We start from the raw sequence: 25,824 nt of genomic DNA on the forward strand, positions 1-25,824 counted from the left end.
TATATATATATATATATATATATATATGTATGTATGTATAATTTGATATTTTCAATAACTAAATAAATATTTTTATGGCAAAATATGTAATATGGATTGTTTTTAAAAAAATGAAATGAATTTAAGATAACAATTGATTAGTTAAACTTATACAATTTATATAGTTTAACTTGTGTAATTTGATAAGATATAAGGGTAGAGATTCATAAGTCAAGCATTAGAGTTATATAATTTATGTTTTTAATTAAAAAATTTATATTAAACATATAATGAGATGTATATATATATATATATATATATATATATACATCTCATTATATGTTTAATATAATTTAAATTACATGATACATGATAATTGTTTTAATAATAAGAAAATAAAAATTTATAATTATTTATTAAAACTTTAAATAATCTATTTTGAGTAAATGAATTTAAAGTATTAGACAATTATTTATCTTTGAATTTTTTTTATGTTTTATAGAATTATAGTTGTGTTGAAAATAATTTTTTTAATTTACACAATTAAATAGTTTTTTGTATTTTAATAATAAAAAACTAAATGCTCAACTTTTGATAACCCAATCTATAAGTAACAGGTCATTTGATCAATTTGAAATCTAATGGTATATGTCTAACTAGTTTAAATCTAATGTTGAAAAAAGGTTCAGTATTAGTAGGGAAATTTTCAAATATGTGCTGTAGTCTTACCCTACTCTATTGCTTTGTTTATTTTTCTAGATTATTACTTTTTTTATTATTTTTTTTCTCCTTTTTTATTTTCTTTTGGAATTGAAAAAAAAAAATTAAAAGCAATTTTTCAGACTTTTTTTTTAAGAAAAGAGATATGGGATAATAAAAAATTTTTAAAAATAAAAAATAATAGATGAATTGAATGGATATTTATATTTGATATCATTTATTGAGTTCAATAATTCATTTTAGTTATCAAAAAAATAAAATTTTGGTCAAATGCATGTAACTTTTTAACAAATCAAATAATTAATTGTAATTTTTTTTTTCATTCTGATACAAAAGCGAGCAAAAGTAAAAAAATTCAAACACTACCCTAAGGGTGAGAAAGAATGACAGAAATCCTAGGGATTCTCCCTTAGTCAGAGGTCTTGAGTTTCGAACCTTAGATATGGAGTTCTTTTAAACATTTGGGAGGAAGCGCTTTACCCCCTTTATTGGCCTATCATGCGAAATTGGAATAGTCGGACAAGTGGGCTTCGGGCACCAATGATTAAAACCAAAAAAAAAAAAAAAAAAAAAATTCAAACACTTGAAAATTTTTTAAAAAATAGAAACCTAATATTCACAAGTATCCAAGGCTTGAATGTTTTTTTAATTTTATTCAATCTTTTTTATTTTGTCAAAATTAACCTAAATTTATTTTATTAGTAAGAATTTTAGTTAATACAGTGGGTGAGAATATGCGCATATATTCTGTTAATTTCATCCAATTTTTTCTATGTACATTAAAAAAATGAATCCTATGTTTTTCCATATTTTGATAATATAAAATATTATTATTTTTTCGTTTTTTAATATAACTTAATTAAGTTCGCTTACTACCCTAATTAACACATTTTTTTTTTTGCTTTCTAATAATTGATAATAATTTTTTTTCAATGAAATTATTAGGTTAAAATTTTATGTATGCTAATAAACTTTTACAAATATTATAAGGTTACTCTAAAATTGAAAATTTTAGAAGAAGTATATAGAATTAAAAAAATGTAAAATATTTAAATACACTTGATTACTATACCAAAAGATAAAGTATGGATATTTACATTACATCTCCCCCACCCCCTCACTCTTATTGGACAATAATATATCACAAACTCTCAATTAACTGAATAATAAATAATTACATTTTTCCCTAAAAAAATTAATATAGAACCATCATAAAGTTCAACTATACTTCATACCAATTATTGTGTATATAATTTTCATAACATTCAAAGAATTCATTATAATTTAACATTAAACCCTAATTTTTTTTATCATCCTAATATGAGAACATGCAACTTCAAACAATATTTATTTTCATCGTTAAGAAATAATTAAAAAAAAATTTATCATTAAATGCAATGTCTGAGTACTAATTAAAATGTAAAATATTATTTCTTGTGTTCTGAAATATAAGTCATTTAAGGTTTTTAAATGGGTATTAAAGAAGCAATTAATTTCCATAAATTCTAACAAAATTAATAATAATTTGACCAAATTATCCTTTATCCCACATTGGTACTCCTATCTCACATCATTACATTATATTTAATATAAATAAAAGTAAAATTGAAAAAAAATTATTTATACTCCTTAAAATATTCAAAATAATTTATATTTTGGGATAAATTATTACCGTAAAATGACTTATATTTTAGAACAGAGAGTAGGATCCTTTGATAATTAATTGAAATCAATATGAATTTAGATTTAAGTGTAAAATCGTAAGAAATAAATATAATATCAAACTTCGAATGAGTAGCTATAGAATTGAGATAAGAGTTTTCTTTTTTATTATCAATAATATTCACATATCTTTTTGAGTGATTATTTTAATTCAAAATATAAATCATTTTAAATATTTTAACGAGTAATACATACTGTTGTTTCAATACCACTCTTATTTATATTAAATACAATAACTATCTTCATAAGTTACGTTTGATTTTTAGATAAAGATTAATTTAATAAAATTATCATTGGTTTTATTATAATTTAGGAAAATTTATTATTTCTTTAATTTCTGTAAAAAATTTTAAACAATTTATATTTTGGGAGAACATTTTAAAATTAATTAGAATATTTGACTTTAAAAAGTAAATGATAGGTACAACGCTTCAGAATTGGATGCTCTCTAGACACCGTTTTTTAGCAATTGGTGAGACTTAGGCATGAAGTTTAGGTTACAATAGAGAGCCTTTGTTTGACTTTTATATTCACATTTATTGAAAATTTGAAATCTCACACAAAATCTATTAAATAGACCGAAAACATGTCATGAAGTGCATGAGAAAATTGGAAGAACGAAAAACAAAAAGTCAATTAATTATGATTCATATCATACACTTGCCGGAGTTGACCAGGCACATGAATTAGGGTTGGATAATAATCAATAAAATCAATTCAATTATTTAATTTAATTTTTCGGTTTAGTTTATTTTTAAATAATTTTAAAAATTAAATTAATTTAATCCAAAAATTAAGTTTTTTTTCTTAAAATTCCAAAGAGTATTTAAACCACGAAATCGAATTGAATATTTGATTATTTCTTTCATATAAAATTTGATTTATTCAGTTCGCACTAATTGTCAACTGAACCGACATTTTATACTAAATTCTAATCTCAAAATTAAAATTTTAAAAATGAAATATCGAAATTCTTAATTTTGAAATGGGATATAGTCAAGGCTTCAATTGGAAAAAACCACATCACAAGTGGCTTATTAGTCTACAATAGCAGATATTGACTAAGAATTTGGAGGTTTTGCACCCCCCTGAGTTATTGACCAAAAATTGTTTATAGCTCCTTATGTTTACACTTTACACATCGACAGACGTTTGATTCAACAAAAAGCATCACATGCCATGGAATCCCAAGTACTTCTTTCCATATTAAAATCCATTTTTAAATAGAATTAGTAGCTTTTCAATTTTGTCAATAACGTATCATCTGATTAGTCTTCTCGTTAATATGAAAAATTTGAATTCGAGTTCGAGTCCGAGTCCGAACCCTTTTGACTAGAGTTTTCACCAATAATTTATTTTCTAAAAAGTTAATATATGATTATGTACTCAAAATTGTTAATTGGGTTATTATCAATTTTTTCTTTATTGCTTTTAACCGAAGCTTATTCAAATTTTATAGACATTAACTTAAAAAAAAAAATCATATATAGATACATATTACATTTATTCCGTTTATTTTATTATTTGAATATGATAATATAATAAAATTTTTAAATCAATTATCAATCTAATATGTCCAATTAACTGTAAAATATTTTTATGTCTATTTTTATATTTATTATATAATTTCTGTTATATTTTTATGTAAAACGCACGTCAAACGTTCATCTTTCGACTTATTATTGTCAATAATTAATGTATTAATTTTATTTTATTTATTAATTTTAGTTTGATATTTATGTTATTTTTTGTGCTATCAATATTATTCATTATCAATTATAATTGAACTTTCAAATTCTTTAAATCTTACTTTGTTTTTTATAATCTTAAGTCTAACGATTCATATATTTAATATTTAGCTTAACTTAATTTTTATAATTATTATTATTTTTTACTTTTAATAGAAAATTATTATTTTTTATACAAAATTATTATTATTATTGTTGAATAAATATTTTCTTATCCTATAACAAAATCGAATTTTATAAGTAGTTATGAATATTTAATTTTTGGATTTATTAATAGTTTTATTTAAATTCTACAGAAAAAATATAAATATGGAAGAAAACCAAATTGTATTAAATATTTTATTTAATTATCAATTATTTTATTATTTTAATTATATTATATTAATTATTGTGTTCAATTATTTTTTACCGGAAGTTAAAATAACGATTGATTATAATTTTTGATAAATAACAAAAGAATTGAAAATTAAATAACAAATATCTAAAAGGAAAAGCAACACATGCAACTCACAATTGAATACTTTACTAGTAATATAAAATTAGCTCTCAATTATTTATTTAAGCCCTTTCTAAGAAATTCTTAGGGGCATATTTATGTTCCCATTGAATTAGACAATTGTTACTAATACAATAAGATAAAAATTCACCCAAATTTTCCATTAAATATAATTAAAAATATTTGCTAACATTGGGAAAAGAAAAAGTTAAACAGGTCCTTCAAGTTTAAGGGAAAGACTTTTTTTTTTTTTAATTTATAGGAAGATTGAATGGACCGAAATAATATTACGAGCTACACAATAGAAATAGTTTTTCCCTTGATTTACTAATTTGATGAAAATTATTGTGGTGGGGAAGACTAGAACACAAAATCTGTAACTCACACAAAGTTCAAGATTAATAAGATCATATTTGATTAACGAGGAAACACGTATTTATATTCTCGGTGCTTGTAATTATAGTTTACTGTTTTAATCTTTTGGCCAAATGGTGTCAAATTATTTGTCATAATTCATTGATCACCAATGATATCATGCCACCTCAAATGAGATGAATAAACAATCTTAAAGATAAAAAAGGGGAATGAGTAGAAAATGTAAAAATAATGGGACTTCATAAGCACTACTCTTATTTATGACCACTTGAGGTTGTTGCCTAGTAAAGGCTTTGTCATTTGCCTTAATGGTCAGGGTTTAATTCTTTATTAGTGCATCTTGTTATACATGACGTCTAAATATTAATTCTCTCCATGAGTCCATCCTATTATGTATGATGTCTGAATATTGACTCTCCTGTTAAAGTGGACTTATAGCAATCCTATGATCCTCCAGAAAGAAGATGGGGCCTCCCCACCAGTGCACAATAGAGGTGTCTTAAATCAAGATGTCAACAATTGACTAATGCACTAGTAGTCTTCTTTTTTTTTTTTTTTTTTTTTTTTTTTTGTTAAAAAAAAAAACTCTTATATATGAAATGATGCCTTAAATAAATTATGTTGCAAGAAAATGACTAATGAGTGCTATTCCCATGCTAAATAGTAGGCTAAAAGTATCACTCTCGTACAAAAGGTAGCAGAGAAAGAAAGCAAACGTTGTCAAATAGATGATAAATTGTCAAACGATTGATTATGGATTCCCACCTAAAAAAATCATATTTCTCTTTCACAACCTTCAATCTTGGAAATTAGATTTGTGATTTAAATTCAAATCTTTGGTTGAAAATTGATTTGATGAATAAATATTTGGTTTGACTTCATACCCAAGCTTTAAATAGGGAAAATTTTCAAAACAGCAAGGTTAATTTCATACAATGGTATTAACTGGTTCTTGAGGCAATGAATTGGTTCAATCTTCATTTTTTTTTTTTTGGTTAAAACTGAAATCAAACCAATTTTTGAAAAACCAAATTAAATAGTTTATTTCGATTCGGTCCGGTCCACCGGTTATGCTCAGCCCCCAATTTATCTAATGTTTTGTCTTGTAAAGGAAAAAAAAAGCTTTTCAAGTGAGGCACAAAGCTAAGCATGTCTATTGGTCTATCCAAATTTTCAGAAACGGCTGCTTTCACCAAAACTTTTAAAGTCAGAAAATTATACTTATGGATAGGTTAATGGGAGCAGCCAATCTTTCCATATTAACTCCACCAAAAGTCAAAAGTTAAAAAGGCAGAAACACGAGGACATTGGGATAAGACGATACATTGAATTAGAAAAGAACAAATCCAAAACCATCACAATTAAGTAAATGAAGTTCTTGGAACAAAATTCTGAAAATAGCATTTGTAGATGAGACTTGTCCATTTATGCCAACTTGAAGGTGTTACAAAGTAGCTGCCTGCTAAATGTTTCACAGAAGATAGGAAAAAAGATGAACATTTACAATCAGAAAAAAAAAAAAAAGAAAGAAAAATCAGAAATTTTATTTTATACATGCTGTGTGTAAACAGTTTCTCTTCAATGAAAAGTAAGAACTGATCTTCATTGTAAAAAATTACAAAATCTCAAGTAACTGGCTAGCTCAGCTTGGTTAGAGTCTTAGCTCCCTCTTTTCCAACAGTCGAGAGCAGCTAACTTCAAGAAACAAAGTATGGAAGTAATATTTACAACAGGATAACTATTTCATAAGTAAAGCACCAATGAATTTGGGTTCGTATAACTTGACCATATGTGAATGTCTCCAGCTCCACTCTGTCTTAACTAATAGCAGAAGCTATGTCGTGATCTCGATGCTGTCAAGCCAAGAAACCAGCTGCATTGTTGAAGGCCTCACTTTTGGGGATTCATTCAAGCATAGACAAGCAATATCAAGAACCCATAGTAATTGCTTATCATTGTCCTTGCCGTAAATGAATGGATCAAAGACCTCACTTTCTCTGTTCTCCTTCTTCATCTGAAGCACCCAAGAGATTAAATCCCGCGATCCCTTTGGCTTGCACATGTCCATTGGTCTTTTCCCAGTAAGAAGCTCCAAAAGAACAACTCCAAAACTATATACATCCCCTTTATAGGTAGCAACAGAGGCTTGGCCATACTCTGGAGGAATGTAGCCTAATGTCCCTACAAGATCAGTTGTCACATGGGTATCAGAAGGTAATATGAGCCTTGCAAGACCAAAATCTGCTAAATGGGCTTTGAAATTTTCATCTAAAAGGATGTTACTCGACTTTATATCTCGGTGAAGTATATGGGGATCACATGATTGGTGCAGATAAGCTAGCCCTCTTGCAGCCCCTTGAGCAATATGTACCCTGGTATTCCAATCAAGTAAGGATGGTCCATCAATTTTTTCATGCAACCAATAATCCAAGCTACTGTTTTCCATGTAAGAGTATATCAAAAGCCTGTCATTTTTGAAAATGCAATACCCTTGAAGATGGACGAGGTTTGGGTGCTGAGCTCTTGACAAGGTTTCAACTTCGGCACGGAATTCCCTCTCCACCTGACCACATTCACCAGAAAGCCTTTTTATTGCGACCTTCCTACCATCAGGGAGTGTGGCTCTGTAAACTAGACCAAAACCCCCACAGCCAATGATATTTGCTTGGTCAAAATTGTTGGTAGATTTCAGAAGGTCATCCAAGGAGAGCTCTTTATAGTTCTCCATATTTTGGAACAAAATCACTAACCTTGATCCGATTTCCTCCAAATCTTTATCATTGGTGTCAACCCCCTCTTTTTCAGGATCAATCTCTCCTTGGCTGTGTGCCCGCAACACAATCATGAGCATGAGAACAAGAAGAAAAACTGTCCCAAGTACAATACCAACGGTCATTCCAACAATAATATTTTTATTCCTTCTTGATTTCATGGGTGCTTCACGCAGAATTACCTCCGTGTTTGCACAAGGAGGTGTACCATGGTCACCACAAAGATCATTACCTTCAAAGCTTGAGTTAGGAAAAGTCAGAAACTGACCTCCAATAGGAATCTTCCCACTGAGATTATTATCAGCAACATTGAACTTAGATAGAAAGCTGAGATTTACCAAGGATGAAGGTATGTTCCCCGAAAGATTATTATGAGACAAATCCAGCATCTCCAAGCTAGTCATCCCTGATAATTCACTTGGTATTGGCCCAGATAATTTATTATATTTCAAGTCCAAAAGATGTAACTTTTTCAAATTCCCAAACTCTGGCCAGATTGATCCTGCAAGTAAGTTATGACTGAGAGCCAGTGTTGGTGGAAAGCTCATAACTTGATTATACTGCAATGCCCCTTTATTTTCATTCCTTTTCAAGAAAAAAGGGAAATCTGGTGAAGGCTCCACCAATGAGATATTCCTGCTGATGAGGCTTGGCAATTGAGTCAAGCTCTTTGGGATCTCCCCAATAAGCGAGTTGTTTGATAAGTCCAAATAAAAGAGATCGGCAAAACTACCGAACCAGATTGGAATAGTTCCATCCAAATGGTTCCATGACAAATCTAGCAACTGCAAATTAGTGCTATTCCTCAACCAAGAGGGTATTGATCCTGTGAGTCTACAACTAGCAATAACTAGTACCTTCAAGTTATCAAATTGGAGACTAGGATTAGCAGGCAATTGTTCACCGCGGAAATTCAAGGTGAGGACTAAAGTATGTAACCTCTTGCATTGCTGCAAGATTTGCAAGGCAGATGAAAGATTATGGATACTAGAATTTGACAGAGAAAGATAAGACAAGCTTTGGAAATTCTTGAAGCTTTCTGGAATTTGACCACTGAAATTGTTCCGGGCAAGGTTAATATTCGTCAAATTCTTACAAGAAGGAAGATTATCTGGCAAAACTCCTTTAAATTTGTTAGAACCCAAATCAAGCGAATTCAATTTAATCATGGCAGAACAATTAATAAGATTAATATCACCTTCCAATGAATTATTCCTCAAATTTAGCAATATAAGCGAAGGAGAATTAGCCAAAGAGAGAGGTATTGTACCATGAAAATCATTAGAATGACCCAAGAAATACTTAAAGTTGGCCAGACCATGAAAAACATCTGGTATAGTACCTGAAAAATTATTACATGAAATATCCAATCTTTCAAGACTCTGTAATTGGCTAATTCCATTGCTTAACTGCCCAGAAAGCTTATTGTTTTGCAGACCCAACAACTTGAGTTTCTCCAGCCCAAATATATCTTCAGCTATTCCACCAGTAAGATCGTTCATGCCAAGACAAAGATGCTCCAAGGAAGCACACTTGCCTAAACCTGGTAAAACGACACCGGAGAAGAAGTTAACTGCCAGACGAACTACCCTAACTTGGGTTGAATTTTCACACAAGTGAGTAGGAACTGACCCACTTAAATTATTTGCCGAAATGTCAAGAAGAGACAGAGAGGGTAAATTTATGGTACGTGGGATTGAACCAGTAAAGTCATTAAAGCTCAAGTCTAAGGTTTCAAGTTTTGGCAACTGAAACAAAGAGAAAGGAAGCGAGTCTTTCAGAAAATTACGGGATAAATTTAGGGTAGTGAGCTGATCCAAATTTCCCAATGACTCTACAATTTTCCCTGTCAATCTTTGATTTGGAAGTTCAAGCTTAAATACTCTAGAAGAAGAAGGGTTGCAAGTTACGCCTGACCAGTTACAGCAATTTGAAGATGAGGAATTTGTTTCCCAGGCTTGGATTGGTGATTCCAAGCCATTGATGAAATCCTGTAAAGCTTTCAAATCATTTCCGTCGCAGGTTAAGTTTTGAGTTTGACAATGAAGGATTTGAGCTTGAAGGCATAAACCAACAAGAATAACTATGACCCATAATAAATCTTGGGTATCCATAGCCATCTAATAGTAAATTGAGAACACAAGACAGCTTCACGAAATCAGAATGAAATGAAGATTGTTGCAGCCATTTTTGTTGATGAAGAAAGTTGAAGAGAAAGAAGAAAGAAAGGTAAAGAGAGGAAGCAAAATAAAAACTATTTGGTAACGGTCCGTGAAGAAGAGGAAGTGAAAGCAAGAAAGAAGAGCGGAGAGAGCTGTCAAATAGGTAAATGGTGGACTTTATTTTTTTTTTTTATTGGAAATGGTGGGCGTTTGACTTCAACAATCAAAACACGCAATTGGACCTCACTCTCTAAATTATATATTTTATTATATTTTGATTGATTAATTGTAAAAAAAAAAAAAAAAAAAAAATCCTCCAAATTGTTACTTTTCATACTAGCCTAACCGGTTCACTGGATTGATGGTTTCGGTTCATTGAGATAAGGAACCGGGACTTGCCGAACTTGGCCGGTTCTCGTCATAATTTCAGTTCCAACTGCTTCGAATTTGATTCCTTATCTTTATTCTTTTATTATCTTTTAATTGAAAACGAGCAGTTCAAAATAATTTTCTTAGGGGTTCAATCAATTCCCATCGATTTTGATTCCAATCTTAGAATCGAAACCAATTTAAAATCTTCTAGAAACTGACCACTCTAGACCTATTTCGGTCTAGTTATTTCGATCCGACCCGTTCAGAAACTGGCCCGCGGTCACCCTTCCAATTATAAGTTAAGTTTTAAATTTTAAAAATTAATTTATCTTAATTAATTAAAAATATAATAAAAAATTTATAGTTATATTTTAAGTTTACCACTAGGGATGGCCACGGTTCCGTAATCGGCGGTTCCGGTTCCACAAAAACTGGAACCGGAACCGAACTGAAAATTTCCGGTTTCGGTTCCGGTTCTGGTACGGTGTCAAAACCGACGGTTCCGATCGGTTTTCAAACTGGTTTTCCGGCAAATCGCATAATTTTAAATTTTAAATTTTGAAGACCGGTTTTCAAATTTTAATAAATTTGTGAAAGTTATTTGTAAAAAAAATACACCTAAAAAATTAAAAAATACTTCAATTAAATTTATTTTTTTAAAGACTTAAACTTAATTATTTTTTTTAAAAAAATTATTCAACTGAATTTATTCTCCACTTGCCATTATATGATAATAAGATATAATTTGGAAAATTGAATAAAAAAAATTAGAGAGAATAATAACTTAATAAGAGAGATTGTAGAGCAGAGAAGAATAATATAGAGTAGAGTGTAGTATATTGTAGAGAGAGTAGAGAGAGAGAGTAGAGATTTTTTTGTGATGAATTTGTAAATGAAATGAGGTGTTTATAATAAATCCAAAAAATTATTTTTCCAAAAATACCCTTGAAACTAGCCGTTATGTAGCCGTTTATGATTGTTGGAAGGGGTAATTAAAAGATTTCACAACAAAGTTTAAAAAAAAAAGACAAAAAACTGACAGTTTCTAACGGCTAGAACCGCCAGTTCTAACCTGTTGGGAGAACCGGCAGTTCCATCCGATTCCAACCGGTTTGTTGGAACCGTCGGTTGCGGTTTCATCAAAATTGGAACCGGAACTGAACCGAAAATCTCTAGTTCGAATCGATTTTAGTTCCCACCGGTTCCGATTATGGTTCGGGATCGGTTCGAACCGACGATTCGATTCCCGAAACCGTAATATAGCCACCCTTATTTACCACCAATATTAATTGAGGTGGTAAATGATCTTAATGATCTTTTGAATTTTCAAAAATTCAAAAAGTGATATCCTAATGGTAACAATACCTACGATTTAAGGTCTGTTCAAAAAATTAATTATTTTAGTAATTGTTAGTTGTTTGAATAGTATTTAGCTGTTAGCCGATTTTGAGTAATTTTTTATGAAATGCTAAAATTAAATATTACATGAGTTAAATTTTTATAACACATTTCCTTACTATCTATAAAAAATATGACAATTAAATAACAAATATGACATCTATTCATCTATAATGATCGGTTGTTTATTAAAAAATTATGGACCCAGAAGCACTTTACCGATGTTGCATACTAAATTGTGGACCAACAAAAGAAAAGAAAAAAGATGATGCAAGAGGATTAGAAGATAGTATATTGGAAAGAGATTTCAAAATTTTACGTTTATAAATACACATTTAGACACGTTAATATTGGCACATTCTATTTTACTTCATATTAGAGCATCTCTAATGCTAATGTGAATTAATTTATTTAATTGCTAGATCAGAAAAATGAATAGATGTTTTAAAAAATGTTTTTTAATAGTAATGTCTATTTTCAATGTCAAGTTGAGATGTCAAAATAATAAATATACGTCATTTACCACAACTTTTATTATAGAGAGTCTCTTAGACAATATGTATATTTATTGCTTTTTGCACATTGACTTGTGGGCCGGGAAAGAAAAGAAAAGAAAAAAAAAACGAGAATGAAAGAAGATTTAAAATTAATGCATTAAAGAGGAATTTTTAAAATTCAATAATTATAAATAGATATTCAGCCTCGTTACCATTCACACTTATTGCATATGATATATCGGTCACAGTTCACATTAATACTGTAGATGCTCTAATAGAATAGAATCAGGAGATAATCCTCATCCCCTAATACGACAAAAAAAACTTTATGACTTATGGTTTAATTACACAAATAATCGAAATTAAGATAAGTTTTCGAAATGACAAATTGAGGAGGGAAGTGGGAAATTCAAGACGTAGAAAGAAGGCTCTCTCCATTAAAGCCTAAAGATATTAACTTTTCTTGTTAAAAAAAAAAAAAAAAAAAAGAATACATTAACTTTACCGGACAAATGTAGGTTGGACCGACTATAGCAAGTAAAAAGATTCGGGCAGGCGGTAGGCCAAGATGCCGTAGGCATTATTGTAATAATTTTTTACTTCGTATACATGCTTTGTAGATTTCATTAATTTAAAATTTATTAATAGTTACAAAATATAAATATTAAAATTATTATTAAATAGTTTTGTTTATAAATAAGAAGACATTTATTTATTAGCAATAATATATTATTTTTATTTATTTAGTATGACAATTCTCCCTGGAAAATTTTTCGTTAATAAAAATATTATTATTGAAATTTGAGCAATTATCTATTTTGTGTGCTAATATTCAAAAAGCTATATTTCACCTCTTAAGTTCTAATTTTTGGTTCCGCCCCCTTTCTTCCCTGATTATGAAAAATTATGCCTATAAAAATTATCGTGTAACAATTTCTATAATGTGTCTTTTGTAATTAATATGCACTTTCAAATATTTATTTACGACTAATAATTTAATAATTTGCGTTGCACATATCACTTTTTGCTGTAAATACTCGTTATTTAATTTGTATTCTTTTTGTTATTTATCAATAATTTATATTTCTTATTATGCACTCAACAATGTTTATATATTGATAATATTGGAGCGTAAAACATCACAAATAATAAATGGTGGAATAGTCCCTCGTTTCATCAAATCAGATATAATAATTGCTTTCACTGAAATTACGAGTGTACTAATTCTATGACCTTTTAATAAAATAAACAGATGTCGCAGAAAGTTCTCTCGTGAGAATTCTACAATCATTAATCAACATACCAAGAGAAGAACAACCTAATGAAAAACTAGTTAAAGCTTGAACAACATGTAAACAGTCACTTTCAATCACCACCTTCAGTCCACCAAACCTACCCTATAGCTAGCTTAACACTTCTCTATTGCCTATAAGCTCTGCCATAGCTAGTTTAGTAACATGAGATAATGATCTCGTTTTACCTCCTACACAGTAGCTGTGCATATCTCTAGCAATCCAGCCTATACCCACTTTAAATGACACCCCTCATGGTTCATGCCATGCAACATCCACATTTACTTTAACAATATTATAAGGTGGTGGTTGCCATCTACTTATCATAGAACTCGCAGCACTAGGTACTACAAACCTCTTGTATTGCTGAGCATGCATCCATTCTTGCAAAAACACAGAGGCACAATGAAGAACGCTACCTGCTGTCCTTCGATAGCCCCGCCACACAACCTGATTCCTCAGCTGTCATAGCTCCCATGCTACCATAAACACTTGGCGAATTTTCTCTCTATCACAACTATCAAACACCTCCAGTACCAACGATTGATACTACCATGTTGTATCCTCCATTCAAAACCTGCCAGCTGCCAACATGCTATCGAAAATTGACAATGCAAGAAGAGATGCACAGTTGACTCCACGGCAATGTCACACACCGTGCACATAGAATCCACATTAACTCGTTTCTTGATCAAATTCACCTTTACAAGTACGAAACCTGCTGCCAGATGCCAAATAAAATTCAAAACCTTGGCCGGTACATAAATCCACCAATCCTTATGCCAAAACTTTGAGGTAAGCAGGGTCTGATAGTTCCACAGACTGTAGAGACACCGGTAACCAGATTTGACCATGTGAATGCCCTTCGAGTCACACCTAGTACCAGCCATCATCGACTCCATAGAATCTAAGAGGGATTTGTTCAATTAGTCGAATTTCTTGTACGGTAAAAAGCGAATGCAAGGTTTCCATATCCCACCCACCTTGAACTGGAGGCATTAAATCTACTCCGTAAACTTCATCCAAGCCTATAGTATTTGGTGAAACAAAATAAGGAATACAAATGTTAGGCAACCATGGAGAGGTAAAAACCTCAGTACCCTTTCCATCTCCTATTCGTCTCAAGTACCCGTTCCTTAATAAAGACTTGCTTGCTAATACACATCGCCAAATATAACCTGGATTATTTCTAAGCTCGACATCAAGAAAGGAACTATCAGCAAAATACCTGGCTTTGTATACTTGAGTAACTAGAGCATTAGTGTCACACAACAAATGCCATCCTTGCTTGGCCAATAAAGCAATAAACTCTTAAAACGAACCCCTTCATCATCTTTAATTCTGCATAAACTGTTCCATGAAGCCCACTGGATCCAGCCTTCTCATTATCTCCATTGTGCTACCAGAAACCATTCATCTTCTTCTCAATAGTATCGCAAATTGCAGTTGGTCATTAAATAGTTAGGGATCACTTAGGCGATCGTTTTCAGTAAAATCTCCTCCCCTCTTCCCCCCCACCCCAACCCCCCCCCTTTCCCAACCGGTGACAACATCTTTCGCTTCCATCCTTGGAGTCATTTCAACACCTTATCCACAACATAGTTGAAAACCAACTTCTTGCTTTTTCCAATTACAAATGGTAGTCCTAAATAATTAGAAAACTGCCTTGCCTTGCTCACACTAAGCAGATTGCAAATAATATCCTGCATATCAACTATAGTATTGGCACTAAAGTGGGTTTCTGACTTACTAAAATTAAGTTGCTGGCCGGATGCTTGTTGATAGATGGACAAGCAATGTTTTATAATGAATGCTTCCGATGTCAGCACTCGAAAGAAGAAGAAGGCATCATCCACTGACAGGCTTTTTTGCAAGTGTACGAAATCGCAAACAATTAATAAAGAATGAGTATAGCATCTTCCACAAAGATTGTATAACAAGTACCAAAATTGTGTTAACATATTATTATTAAACTACAATAAAGAGAGTGTATTTGAAAATAAAAGAATTAAAGTAAAAACAATAAGAATGAGATAAGCAAGAATTTGTTGAAAAGAAAAAAAGGTCTTAATCTTAGAGCATAAAGCTTTATAACCGATTCTCCTTCCCCATAAGTGCATTAAAATTGCTTTGGACCATTTTTTAACTAGGCTGGTCTGCAGCTCTTCTGATATTGTCACCTCAGGAACCAAACCGGATTTGTCAATGAGGATATCATTTAGGGGATAGAGTGAAGTTGGGGTCATCAAGAGGGTCATCCTCCATCTCCACCTCTATACCTTGAGCCACCTTGTGCGGAAAAGATTCTTAAAACCCCTGATTATTGGGGTACGAATCATGGCTGGAGTTACCTACTACTTTGTCTCTATGTTTTACCCTTTTTTGTTGCTTGATCTGTCTCGGAAGGGTCTATTAAAAATTAGTGCAACTTACTGCAAGATTTAATTAATTTTTAATTTTTCTTTTTTTACTGAGTCAATAAGTTTACTAATTTTTGTGAAGACTTGTTCTTAGCACTATCAGTTTGTTTCTATTATTTTGGTGAGTATAGTTCATAGTGGAGAGTTTTGTGGAAGATTAGTTAAAGCCTTTTGCTATAAATAATTCATGTAATCAGCAGTCTATTATCATCTCCAAAAAGCTTTTAATATTACAAATTTCTTTCTTCCATTTTTTCTTTGCTGTAAAACTTTTCTTTGTTTTATGGTATCAGAGCCTGTCATTTAGCTTAGTTTGAGTGTTAAAAGAAAAGTTTTTTTTTTGTTTGCATTAATGGAGATGGCAAACAACGGAATTATGCAGAATGGGATGGAGAAACTTGTAGGTAGCAATTATAAGTACTGGAGAATGTGTATGGAGGCATACCTTCAAGGTCAGGATCTATGGGAATTGGTGGCTGGTAGTGATACCACGCCTACAGAGACTCCTGAGAATGCCGATTTACGACGAAAGTGGAAGATCAAATGTGGAAAGGCTCTCTATGCTTTAAGAACGTCAATAAGCAAAGAGCACATTGATCATGTTCGTGATATGGATTCTCCAAGTGAAGTTTGGAAAACACTTGAAAAGGTGTTTACCAAAAAGAATACAGCAAGGCTGCAACTCTTGGAAAATGAATTGGCAGACTTAAAACAGGGAGGTATGTCAATTTCAGAATATTTTTTGCGAATTAAAAATATCTGTTCTGAAATTTCAGAAATAGATGAGGAAGAGAAAATTAGTGAATCCCGACTACGTCGCTTCCTTATTTGTGGCTTGAAGAAGGAGTATGGTCCCTTTATTACTTCTATTCAAGGATGGTCGAAACAACCTTCTGTTGAAGAATTAGAGAATTTACTCTCTAATCAAGAAGCTCTTGCAAAACAAATGGCAAAAAGTTTTGATTCAAATGCTGTTCTTTTCTCAAAAGGAAAGCCGAATAAGAGGAATTCATATGGGAACAAAAATACCAAAGATGATTCTGCAGCAAAAGGAGATTCAACTGAAGAAAAAGTTGCCAAACCACAAGAGAAGAAATCTGTCACATGCTACAGATGCGGTAAACCTGGGCATATCAGGAAGTATTGCAGGGTGAAACTTGTCAAGGCCAATGCTGCATTTGCTAGTGGAGAAGATGACTAACTCAAATGGGAACATTGCTTTTCTGTTAAAGCAGTTGAACAACAGCCAGCTCAAAAGAAGGAGAAGTGGATCGTGGATTCTGGTTGTTCAAACCATGTTACAGGGGATGACTCCTTATTCTCAGAAATGCATGAACACCATGGAGATCGGGTAATTGTAACAGCTGATGACTCTACTCATCTAGTAGCAAATGAAGGGGCTGTTATAATTGATGTTGCAGGTACAGAAGGTGTGAAGTTGGATGATGTTTATCATGTTCCAGGCTTGACTAGAAATTTGGTTTCTGTTCCTCAAATTACAGAATCCGGAAAATATGTCTTATTTGGCCCAAAAGATGTAAAAGTTCTTGATAATTTAAAAGAAATATCAGCTGATGTTATTTTTTCTGGAGAAAAGAAAGGGCGTTTGTTTGTTTTGTCGGCAGGAGAAGCTTATGTGAAGAAAACAAGCCAAACCGATAATGCTGCAATCTGGGATGCTCGGTTGGGTCATGTAGGCTATCAGCTACTACAACAGATCTCTTCACACAAGCTAGTAGATGGTTTTCCGATTCTAAAGAATGTTCGTGAAGATGTAATTTGTCAAGGTTGTCAATTTGGCAAATCTCATCGTCTTCCTTTCAAGAGGACGTCAAATCATAAATCTTCGTTGTTTGAGCTGGTTCATACAGATTTGATGGGACCAATGAGAACATCGAGTTATAGTGGACATCGTTATGTTATGGTGTTGGTGGATGATCACTCGAGATTCACGTGGGTGAAATTTTTGAAAGACAAAAGTGAAGCTCTATCTAAGTTTATAGAGTTCATAGAAGCCGTTGAAAAAGAATTTGGGAAGCAAATAAAATGTCTTCGGAGTGACAATGGCGGAGAGTTCTTGTCAGGTGATTTCTCTCAATATTGTCACGACAATGGTATTCTTCGGCAAATGACTTGTCCAGACACTCCTCAACAGAATGGAGTTGCCGAAAGAAAGCTTGCCTTTCTCACTTCAATCTGTCTTTCATGGTTGCATGACAAAAACCTTCCCCGCGAGCTTTGGGCAGAAGCTTTTTAGTGTGCATGTCATGTAGCAAACCGACTGCCGTCTTGGCCAGGTACACAAAAATCTTCCTTTGAGATTGTATATGGTGAGAAGCCAAATGTGAATTACTTTCGGGTATTTGGTTCCATTTGTTATGTTCATGTTCCCAAAGCTCACAGAACCAAACTTGACCCGAAAGCAAGAAAATGTGTGTTTGTTGGCTATGATTCTCACAGGAAAGGTTGGAGGTGTATGGATCCAGAAACGAAGAAATTTACTACTTCAAGAGATGTGGTATTTGATGAAATCTCATCGTTATTCTCTGTTCAAAAAGTTGTTCTGGATGATGGTCATGTTAATTTAGATCATCTTTTTCCTGAAGAAAATAATCAGGCACCTTTAAATGGAGAAATGGAATCTGAATCACCAATTCAGAATGGTATTGAAGAAAATGTTTCTGAGCAGCAAGTGGTTAGAAGATCGACGAGGGAGAAACGCCATCCAAATTATCTTCAAGATTATGAGGTGGAACTTAATAATTGCTCTGTCACTTCATGTTTTTTTACAGGGGGTTTAACTTCAGAAGAACCAACGAGTTTTTATGAGGGAAAAAGCTGTCCCAATTGGCAAAGAGCAATGCAAGAAGAGATTGAAGCTCTACACAAAAATGAGACTTGGGAGCTGGTGCCTAAACCAGAAAAGTGTGTTCCAGTCACTTGCAAATGGGTATTTCGGTTAAAGAAAAAATTGGATGGTACCATTGACAAATTTAAAGCTCGTCTTGTTGCTCGTGGATTTTCTCAAAATTATGGGTTAGATTATGAAGAAACGTTCAGCCCGGTAGCAAAGATGGTGACTGTGAGAACACTTATCTCACTTGCTGCATTTAAAGGATGGAAATTATGGCAACTTGACGTAAAGAATGCATTTCTTTACGGTAATCTGGATCAAGAAGTGTTTATGGAGCAGCCTCCTGGTTTTGTCTCTGAACAATTTCCAAACCATGTGTGTCGTTTGAAGAAAGCACTCTATGGCTTAAAGCAAGCGCCAAGAGCATGGTATGGTAAAATCTCTCAATATCTCATCTTTTGTGGTTTTAGAGTTTCTGAGTCAGATTCTGGTTTATTCATAAAATCAGAATTAAATATACATCTTCTAGTTCTATTGTACGTTGATGATATGATCATAAGTGGAGAAAATGAGTCCGAAATTTCTAACTTAAGAAAAGACTTGTCCATTCGTTTTGAGATGAAAAATTTGGGGGAAATTGGATGTTTTCTTGGTTTAGAAGTGGAGAAATCAGATCTGGGTTATTTTGTTTCTCAAAAAGGATACGCAAAAAGTCTCTTGGAGCGTTTTGGCATGGGGGAGTCGAAAGAAATGGCTACTCCAATGGAACCCAATCTGAAGTTAAGAAAAGATGAAGGAAAATTGTTGAAAGATGCCAAGAAATTTCGACAGCTTGTTGGTTGTTTGATTTATCTAACCATCACAAGACCTGAGATTTCTTTCTCGGTTTCTATTGTTTCTCAATTTATGCAGAATCCAAGAACTTCCCATTTAGATGCTGCAAAAAGAATATTGCGTTATGTGAAAGTGTCATGGTCAGCCCACCTTGGTAGGTATTGTCCGCTTTGAGGTATCCCCAGAGTGACCTCTCACGGCTTTGTTCCTTAGGGAGTATCCCCAGAGTGACCCCTAAGAACGTGTCCAGCAGAGTTGCCAGCGCAGCGGATGGGCCCCACCTTGGTAGGTATTGTCCGCTTTGGGCCACACAGGCCCGCACGGTTTTGTCCCTTGGGCCAGGCTTTTCAACCCACCCCAAAAGGCGCCTACTTCGCAAGAGTTTCCCCTAAAAATTTACTTGCCACACAAAGAAAATATACACACTTCCAATTTTTTTTTCTTTTTTTTTTTGAACCCCCAAACCTCCAATTCAACAACATACTACAAGCACTTCTAAATATCCATCAATATACGCATACTCTAATCATCATACACCAAAAATATAATAAGGTGTTATTTCTTTAAATAATCATAACTCTTAATACATGACAAACTTATTATATCCAACGTTCACAACACAATATTTATATACATGCCAAAAATCACCATTTACAAAATATCCTACCCAAGATGTGATATCTACTCTGATGCTCGTCCTCTGGTCTTGAAGAACACCCTCCGCTCCTAACCTGCGCGTGATAAAAATCAACGCGCTGAGTGGAAGAATCAGTGGTGCTAAATAACCAACAATTTAATTAACAATAGCCAAGGCAAAACTTAAATTACTCAACTATATAAATACCGAAATCGCATTCATTTAATTCAAATACTTTGAAAGCAATGAGAAGATTATAAATACAAATATGTCTTCATTCTTTTATAGCAACAATAAAATTTCATTTTTCGTTAAGGCTCATACTCATACAGAATGAACATAAGCAGATTTGATCGTGGCCTATGTTAGCGCCACCCCCATCACACACTCGTGGCCTATGAAAGCACCACCGTGGCCTATGAAAGCACCACCCCCATCACACAATCGTGGCCTATGAAAGCACCACCCCATCACACAAATAAGCGCGTCCGCCTATTTATAAGGGCTGATAACCCTAGCATATGATCATAGCTTCACAATAAGAAAATCCATCTCATCATACTACGTCTCAATCATGTATAGTAGAGCCTAAATCAAAAGCATTCTTTCACAAAAGCAATAATTCTTAATCAAAACCTCTTCATGTAGTACTCATCAGTTCAAATATTTTACTCAAAACACTATAAATGTATATATACTTAATATAATATAAAAGTACATAAATCAAGAACTTTTCAGCATTGTTATAAACTTGACCTTTGCTGGGTTTTTAACACATAATTTGAGTTATGGGTCTCCAAATTGAATGAAATTAGATTCATTAGAAAGCTAAGCCAAAATGATACAAATGTTCAGAAGGGACCACAGCCCAGATCAAAGAGTAAGATAGCAAACAAAATCTCAGAACACAGACCAACAGATCAGACCTGATTCAGCAGAGCCAAGTCCAATGTTTCTTGAATTCCTACTTCACCAAACACTCAAATGAAACCAATCCAGAATGAGAGAATTCTCAAGACACAGGGAAACAACTTTTATGAATAACTCAGAACCTAATCATGTCATTATAGTGGTCAAAAAGGACAATGATTTCGGATATACTGGTAAGACACCATAACAGAACCAGTTTTGGTATTTAAATCATAAATTGAGCTACAAGTACTGGAATTAGACATAAAAATATGTTTTGGAAAGCTAAGAAATAGAGCTGAAACTTTCATGAAGAAGTCAGAAACAGATGGGGAGTATAAAGGGGTCGAAAATGAGTTCTAATCTCACGGCAGAACATATCTAACATGAATTCAGCAAGTTAACCAATACATACAAAATTCCCAAAATTCATTCAAAAGCCTAATCATGTAAAAACAACTTAAACAAGTGAAAGTATAATTGCACTAACCTTCAAACCAAGCTTTAACAAGCTCAAGCTTTGGTCTTGCCCTTATCCTTGGTGGAAGGCTCTCCACCCTCTACATGTAAGACACTCAAAATCAAACAAAGAAAACACAAACAAAAGAAGAAGTGGAGCATGATTTAGCATGTATATGCTAAAGAAATCTCTAAACCCCAACATAAATACCTTATCCTAAAATCACTTACCAAGTAGGGAAAATCACCAAATTCCTTGAAATTAGTCACCAAATATTACTTCTCTAGCTTCAATCTCTAATATGTCTTAATTAACTCAAGTTGTATGGGTGATTTTGATGTGTTTACTAAGGAAAAATTGAAGAAGAAGAAGAAGAAGAAGAAGAAGAAGAAGACGTAGGAAAAGAAGAAGAAGGATAGTGTTGCCCAAATAATGGAGGTGATAATGATTTACTCCATAAAAATTGGATGGCTAGGATTGAATGTAAATCTAATCTAATGGCTACAAATATTCTCCAAATTAAATTCCTTCAAAATATTATGTAACACAACAAAATTCTCAAATTTACTCCATAAAAATAATTCTTCGAAGTTCCTTAATTAATCTAACACCATTTCAAATTTCATCCACACAACTATTGCCTCTAATTTCCTTCATTAATATCACACCTTAAGTCACTACGCACTAATTCTCTAAAATTCTCCAAAAATATTCATTACTTACTTTCTACCCATAAAAACCATGCATGCATGCTCCAAAAATGTGATAGAACCTATTACCTATATATAATAATTTTTCTGGACCAAAATAATACCGACTCCCGGACCGATAGTACTATTCACAGACAGATAAACTACTATTGCAACACAGGAAAAATAGGGCGTTACAGAAAGGGTCTCTTAGCCATGGACTTTGGTATAAGAGATGTGAAAAATTTTTGTTGGCTGGATTTACAGACGCAGATTCGGCGGGTAATGCAAGTGATCGTCACTCAACCTCTGGCTATTGCTTTAATACAGGTTTAGCAGTAATTTCTTGGAGTAGCAAGAAGCAAGACGTTGTGGCTCTTTCTAGTACAGAATCAGAGTATGTAGCAGCAACCATGGCTGCTCAAGAGTGCATTTGGTTAAAGAGGTTGATTAAGGACATGTTACATCAAGTTAATTATGCTGTAAAAATCATGTGTGATAACGAAAGTGCAGTAAAATTAGCTTCAAATCCAATATTTCATGCTCGGACAAAGCATATTGAAGTGCGACATCACTTTATTCGGGAGAAAGTCTTGAATGAAGAGATTGAATTGATAGGTGTTCGTACAAGTGAGCAAGTTGCCGATATTTTTACGAAGGCTTTGGTGAAGCCTAAGTTTCAGCTTTTCCGAGATGCTCTTGGAGTTGTTGATAGTAAGCTTGCACTAAGGGGGAGTATTAAAAATTAGTGCAACTTACTGCAAGATTTAATTAATTTTTAATTTTTCTTTTTTTTACTGAGTCAATAAGTTTACTAATTTTTGTGAAGACTTGTTCTTAGCACTATCAGTTTGTTTCTATTATTTTGGTGAGTATAGTTCATAGTGGAGAGTTTTGTGGAAGATTAGTTAAAGCCTTCTGCTATAAATAATTCATGTAATCAGCAGTCTATTATCATCTCCAAAAAGCTTTTAATATTACAAATTTCTTTCTTCCATTTTTTCTTTGCTGTAAAACTTTTCTTTGTTTTAGGGTCTTCATTAGGATTCTCCTTGTCAGAGAGTTTTCTCTCAGACATTTCTGTTTTTCAGTGCTTCACTTTCAATGTATTTACGATATTTTCTTAAATCATAAATGTTGAGTATAGTAATGTTAATCAAAACATGGGGAAAGCTTGTAATGATTATCCTTTGACCACGTTTTTTTAATATCCAATATATTTCCTACTTCTTAGTTAATGAAAAACTCCAAGTTAAGATGAAAATTTCAACTTGTATATATCAATAATTAATCTCCTTTTTTTACTATATTTATTCACATATATAATTGAAAATAAATAAAAAAATTCTTCTTAAATTTCTCCATGATTATTGAAATAATAGACAAATAAATTGTTATTCCCTCCGATTCATTTATACAGACTAACTTTGCACATAGATTAAGGAGTTAGTTAAACCATAATCTTTGGCCAAATCTTTTCTATTTTGCCCCCAACATTGCATTAATTTAATATTTGCTTCGAAAGTCAAATATGTCATGCCAATTTATTCTCATAAATAAAATTAATGATTATACCTATAATTAAAGAATGAATTACGGCAAAAATTCACTCATTTCTTTTAACTAACGTCAAGTTTTACCTTCTAATCAAAAATTTAAATTTGGCCCTCCTATTTTTATTGCAAAATTTTGGTAGAAATGAAAGTATAATTTTTGTTGAAAAAATGTGAACACTTAATAAAGGAATTATGTGCAGATAGCATTTTCTGGAGTCAAAATTTTGATAGCATCAATTGTCTCTTCAAATTCTTCTCAAATATCCACGTATAAATAACATCAATTCAATAACTAATAATCATTGCACACGAACTAAAAAAAAAAAAATTCAAAAGTTCACTACCTACAACCATGTTAACTTTATATGTCTCTGTACAATTACTAAATCATTTAAGTATATGAAATATAAATTAATGATATTGGAATGGAGGTTATTTAGTTGAGCTTCCTCTCTACTTGGCATGTTATTTGTGTCAAGCTTACACATTTAAGTGGCTCCTACGTTTATTTATTCTTCTTTGAACCATTGATCTAATCCTATTTATATTTGTCTATTTTTAAATAATAACCCTTTTAAAAGAAATTAATAATTAAGTTTATTTTTTGAAACAATTTATTCGTCTATTAACATTAAATTCCATTTTCCATATATGAGTTGAATGATATCTTTATAAATTCAATTTGTGCATTTAAAAATTGTGTTCTAAAATCGAACCTAACATTCCTTCTTAATAAATTCAAAAATAATTATTTTACTAAATTTAAACTTTAATAATAACAATGAGGAACAATTCTCTTTACAATGAAATAAACCATTGTTTTCATTAATTTATACAATATTTAAAAAAGTGGAAAATATTACCTTTGGAGCCTTGAATGAAGCAGGCACTTATAATGTGAGAAAGTGGTTGCCATTAATAATGGCGTGAAACTACTTGCCGTACAAGTTGAAGGGATGACCGGTTACAGCCGACACCGGTGAAATTGGAGGATAAATGAATGTGGACAATTAAAATAAAAGAAAAGTCAAATGTCGGCGAGGCCACACGTGCACATAGTTTTGCCAAATACGCCTTTATGCATGTTTGCAGATTTCAACGTTGCACATTGGGCTCATTTTCACCGGCAGTACCTCAATTATATCCCTTATTGTTTAATTGTCCCACTATTTCATTTATTTATGTAGAATAATTTACAGGAAAATATTTTTTAAAATTTTTTATTATTTGGGGCGCTTAAAAAAATTAATCAATAAAAAATATTTTCTTAGTCAAAGGAAAATTAACAACTTATTTTGAACAAATGAATCATAGTTGTAAAATTCATTTGTAAATAAATTTCAAGTAAAATTCATTTGCAAATGAATTTGTCATGTTTGGTATTCTACAATTGAAAATAAAGAATTTAATTGACTTCCATAAAATTATGTTTGGAATAAATTCTTAAATGAAAATTTATTTATTTTTATTTCTTATACCACTCTTGACATAATAATTTAACAAAAATAAATAATAAACACCAATTATATTTATTATGTACAATATAATAACCTGTCATTTTTTATTAGAATATAAATAATAAATGTTATATAAATAAATACACTTACATCCACGGTAATTAATTAATTATATAAGTAGTAGCATTCATCATAATAATTATTTTTATTTGATGTAAAAAATTTTATTGATTTAAGTAATTAATTTGGAAAAAAATATTAAGAATGTTATTATTGTTTTTAATTGTATTTGAAAATAATTATTGGTACTCAATTTTTATAGTTTCACCGTAATATTAAGTGACGCTATTACTAGATTTCAAAAAGAAAAAAAAAATAACATTACTGGTTTGAAATTTTCTAAAAAAAAGGAAAACTAATGTAATTATTGGATTAAAAAAAATAAACAAAAAGGAAAAAAAAGTAAAGATATTTGA

The 25,824-nt window shown here is 31.9% G+C and overlaps 1 protein-coding gene and 1 long non-coding RNA gene across 2 annotated transcripts; both read right to left on the minus strand.

Moving 5' to 3' along the window:
* Positions 1-6,564: 6,564 nt before the first annotated feature.
* PSKR1 (phytosulfokin receptor 1) lies at positions 6,565-10,146 on the minus strand. Its single transcript, XM_012226578.4, has one exon. The coding sequence runs from the start codon at positions 9,929-9,931 to the stop codon at positions 6,875-6,877; it is 3,057 nt and encodes a 1,018-aa protein (XP_012081968.1). The 5' UTR covers positions 9,932-10,146; the 3' UTR covers positions 6,565-6,874.
* Positions 10,147-20,172: 10,026 nt separating this feature from the next.
* Positions 20,173-22,506, minus strand: LOC149495541 (uncharacterized). The gene is made up of 3 exons (XR_016321452.1): positions 21,877-22,506; positions 21,677-21,746; positions 20,173-20,371 (listed from the first exon to the last, which is right to left on the minus strand). It is a non-coding gene; the product is annotated as an uncharacterized LOC149495541 (long non-coding RNA).
* Between the last annotated feature and the right edge of the window lie 3,318 nt (positions 22,507-25,824).

Source organism: Jatropha curcas, chromosome 6, assembly GCF_041381405.1.
Source record: "Jatropha curcas cultivar XTBG-Jc1 chromosome 6, XTBG_Jcur_1.0, whole genome shotgun sequence".
Taxonomy (NCBI): Eukaryota; Viridiplantae; Streptophyta; class Magnoliopsida; order Malpighiales; family Euphorbiaceae; genus Jatropha; species Jatropha curcas.

Excerpts from the sequence above, each read along its gene's own strand:
- PSKR1 (XM_012226578.4), bottom strand. The coding sequence starts at position 9,931 with ATGGCTATGGATACCCAAGATTTATTATGGGTCATAGTTATTCTTGTT.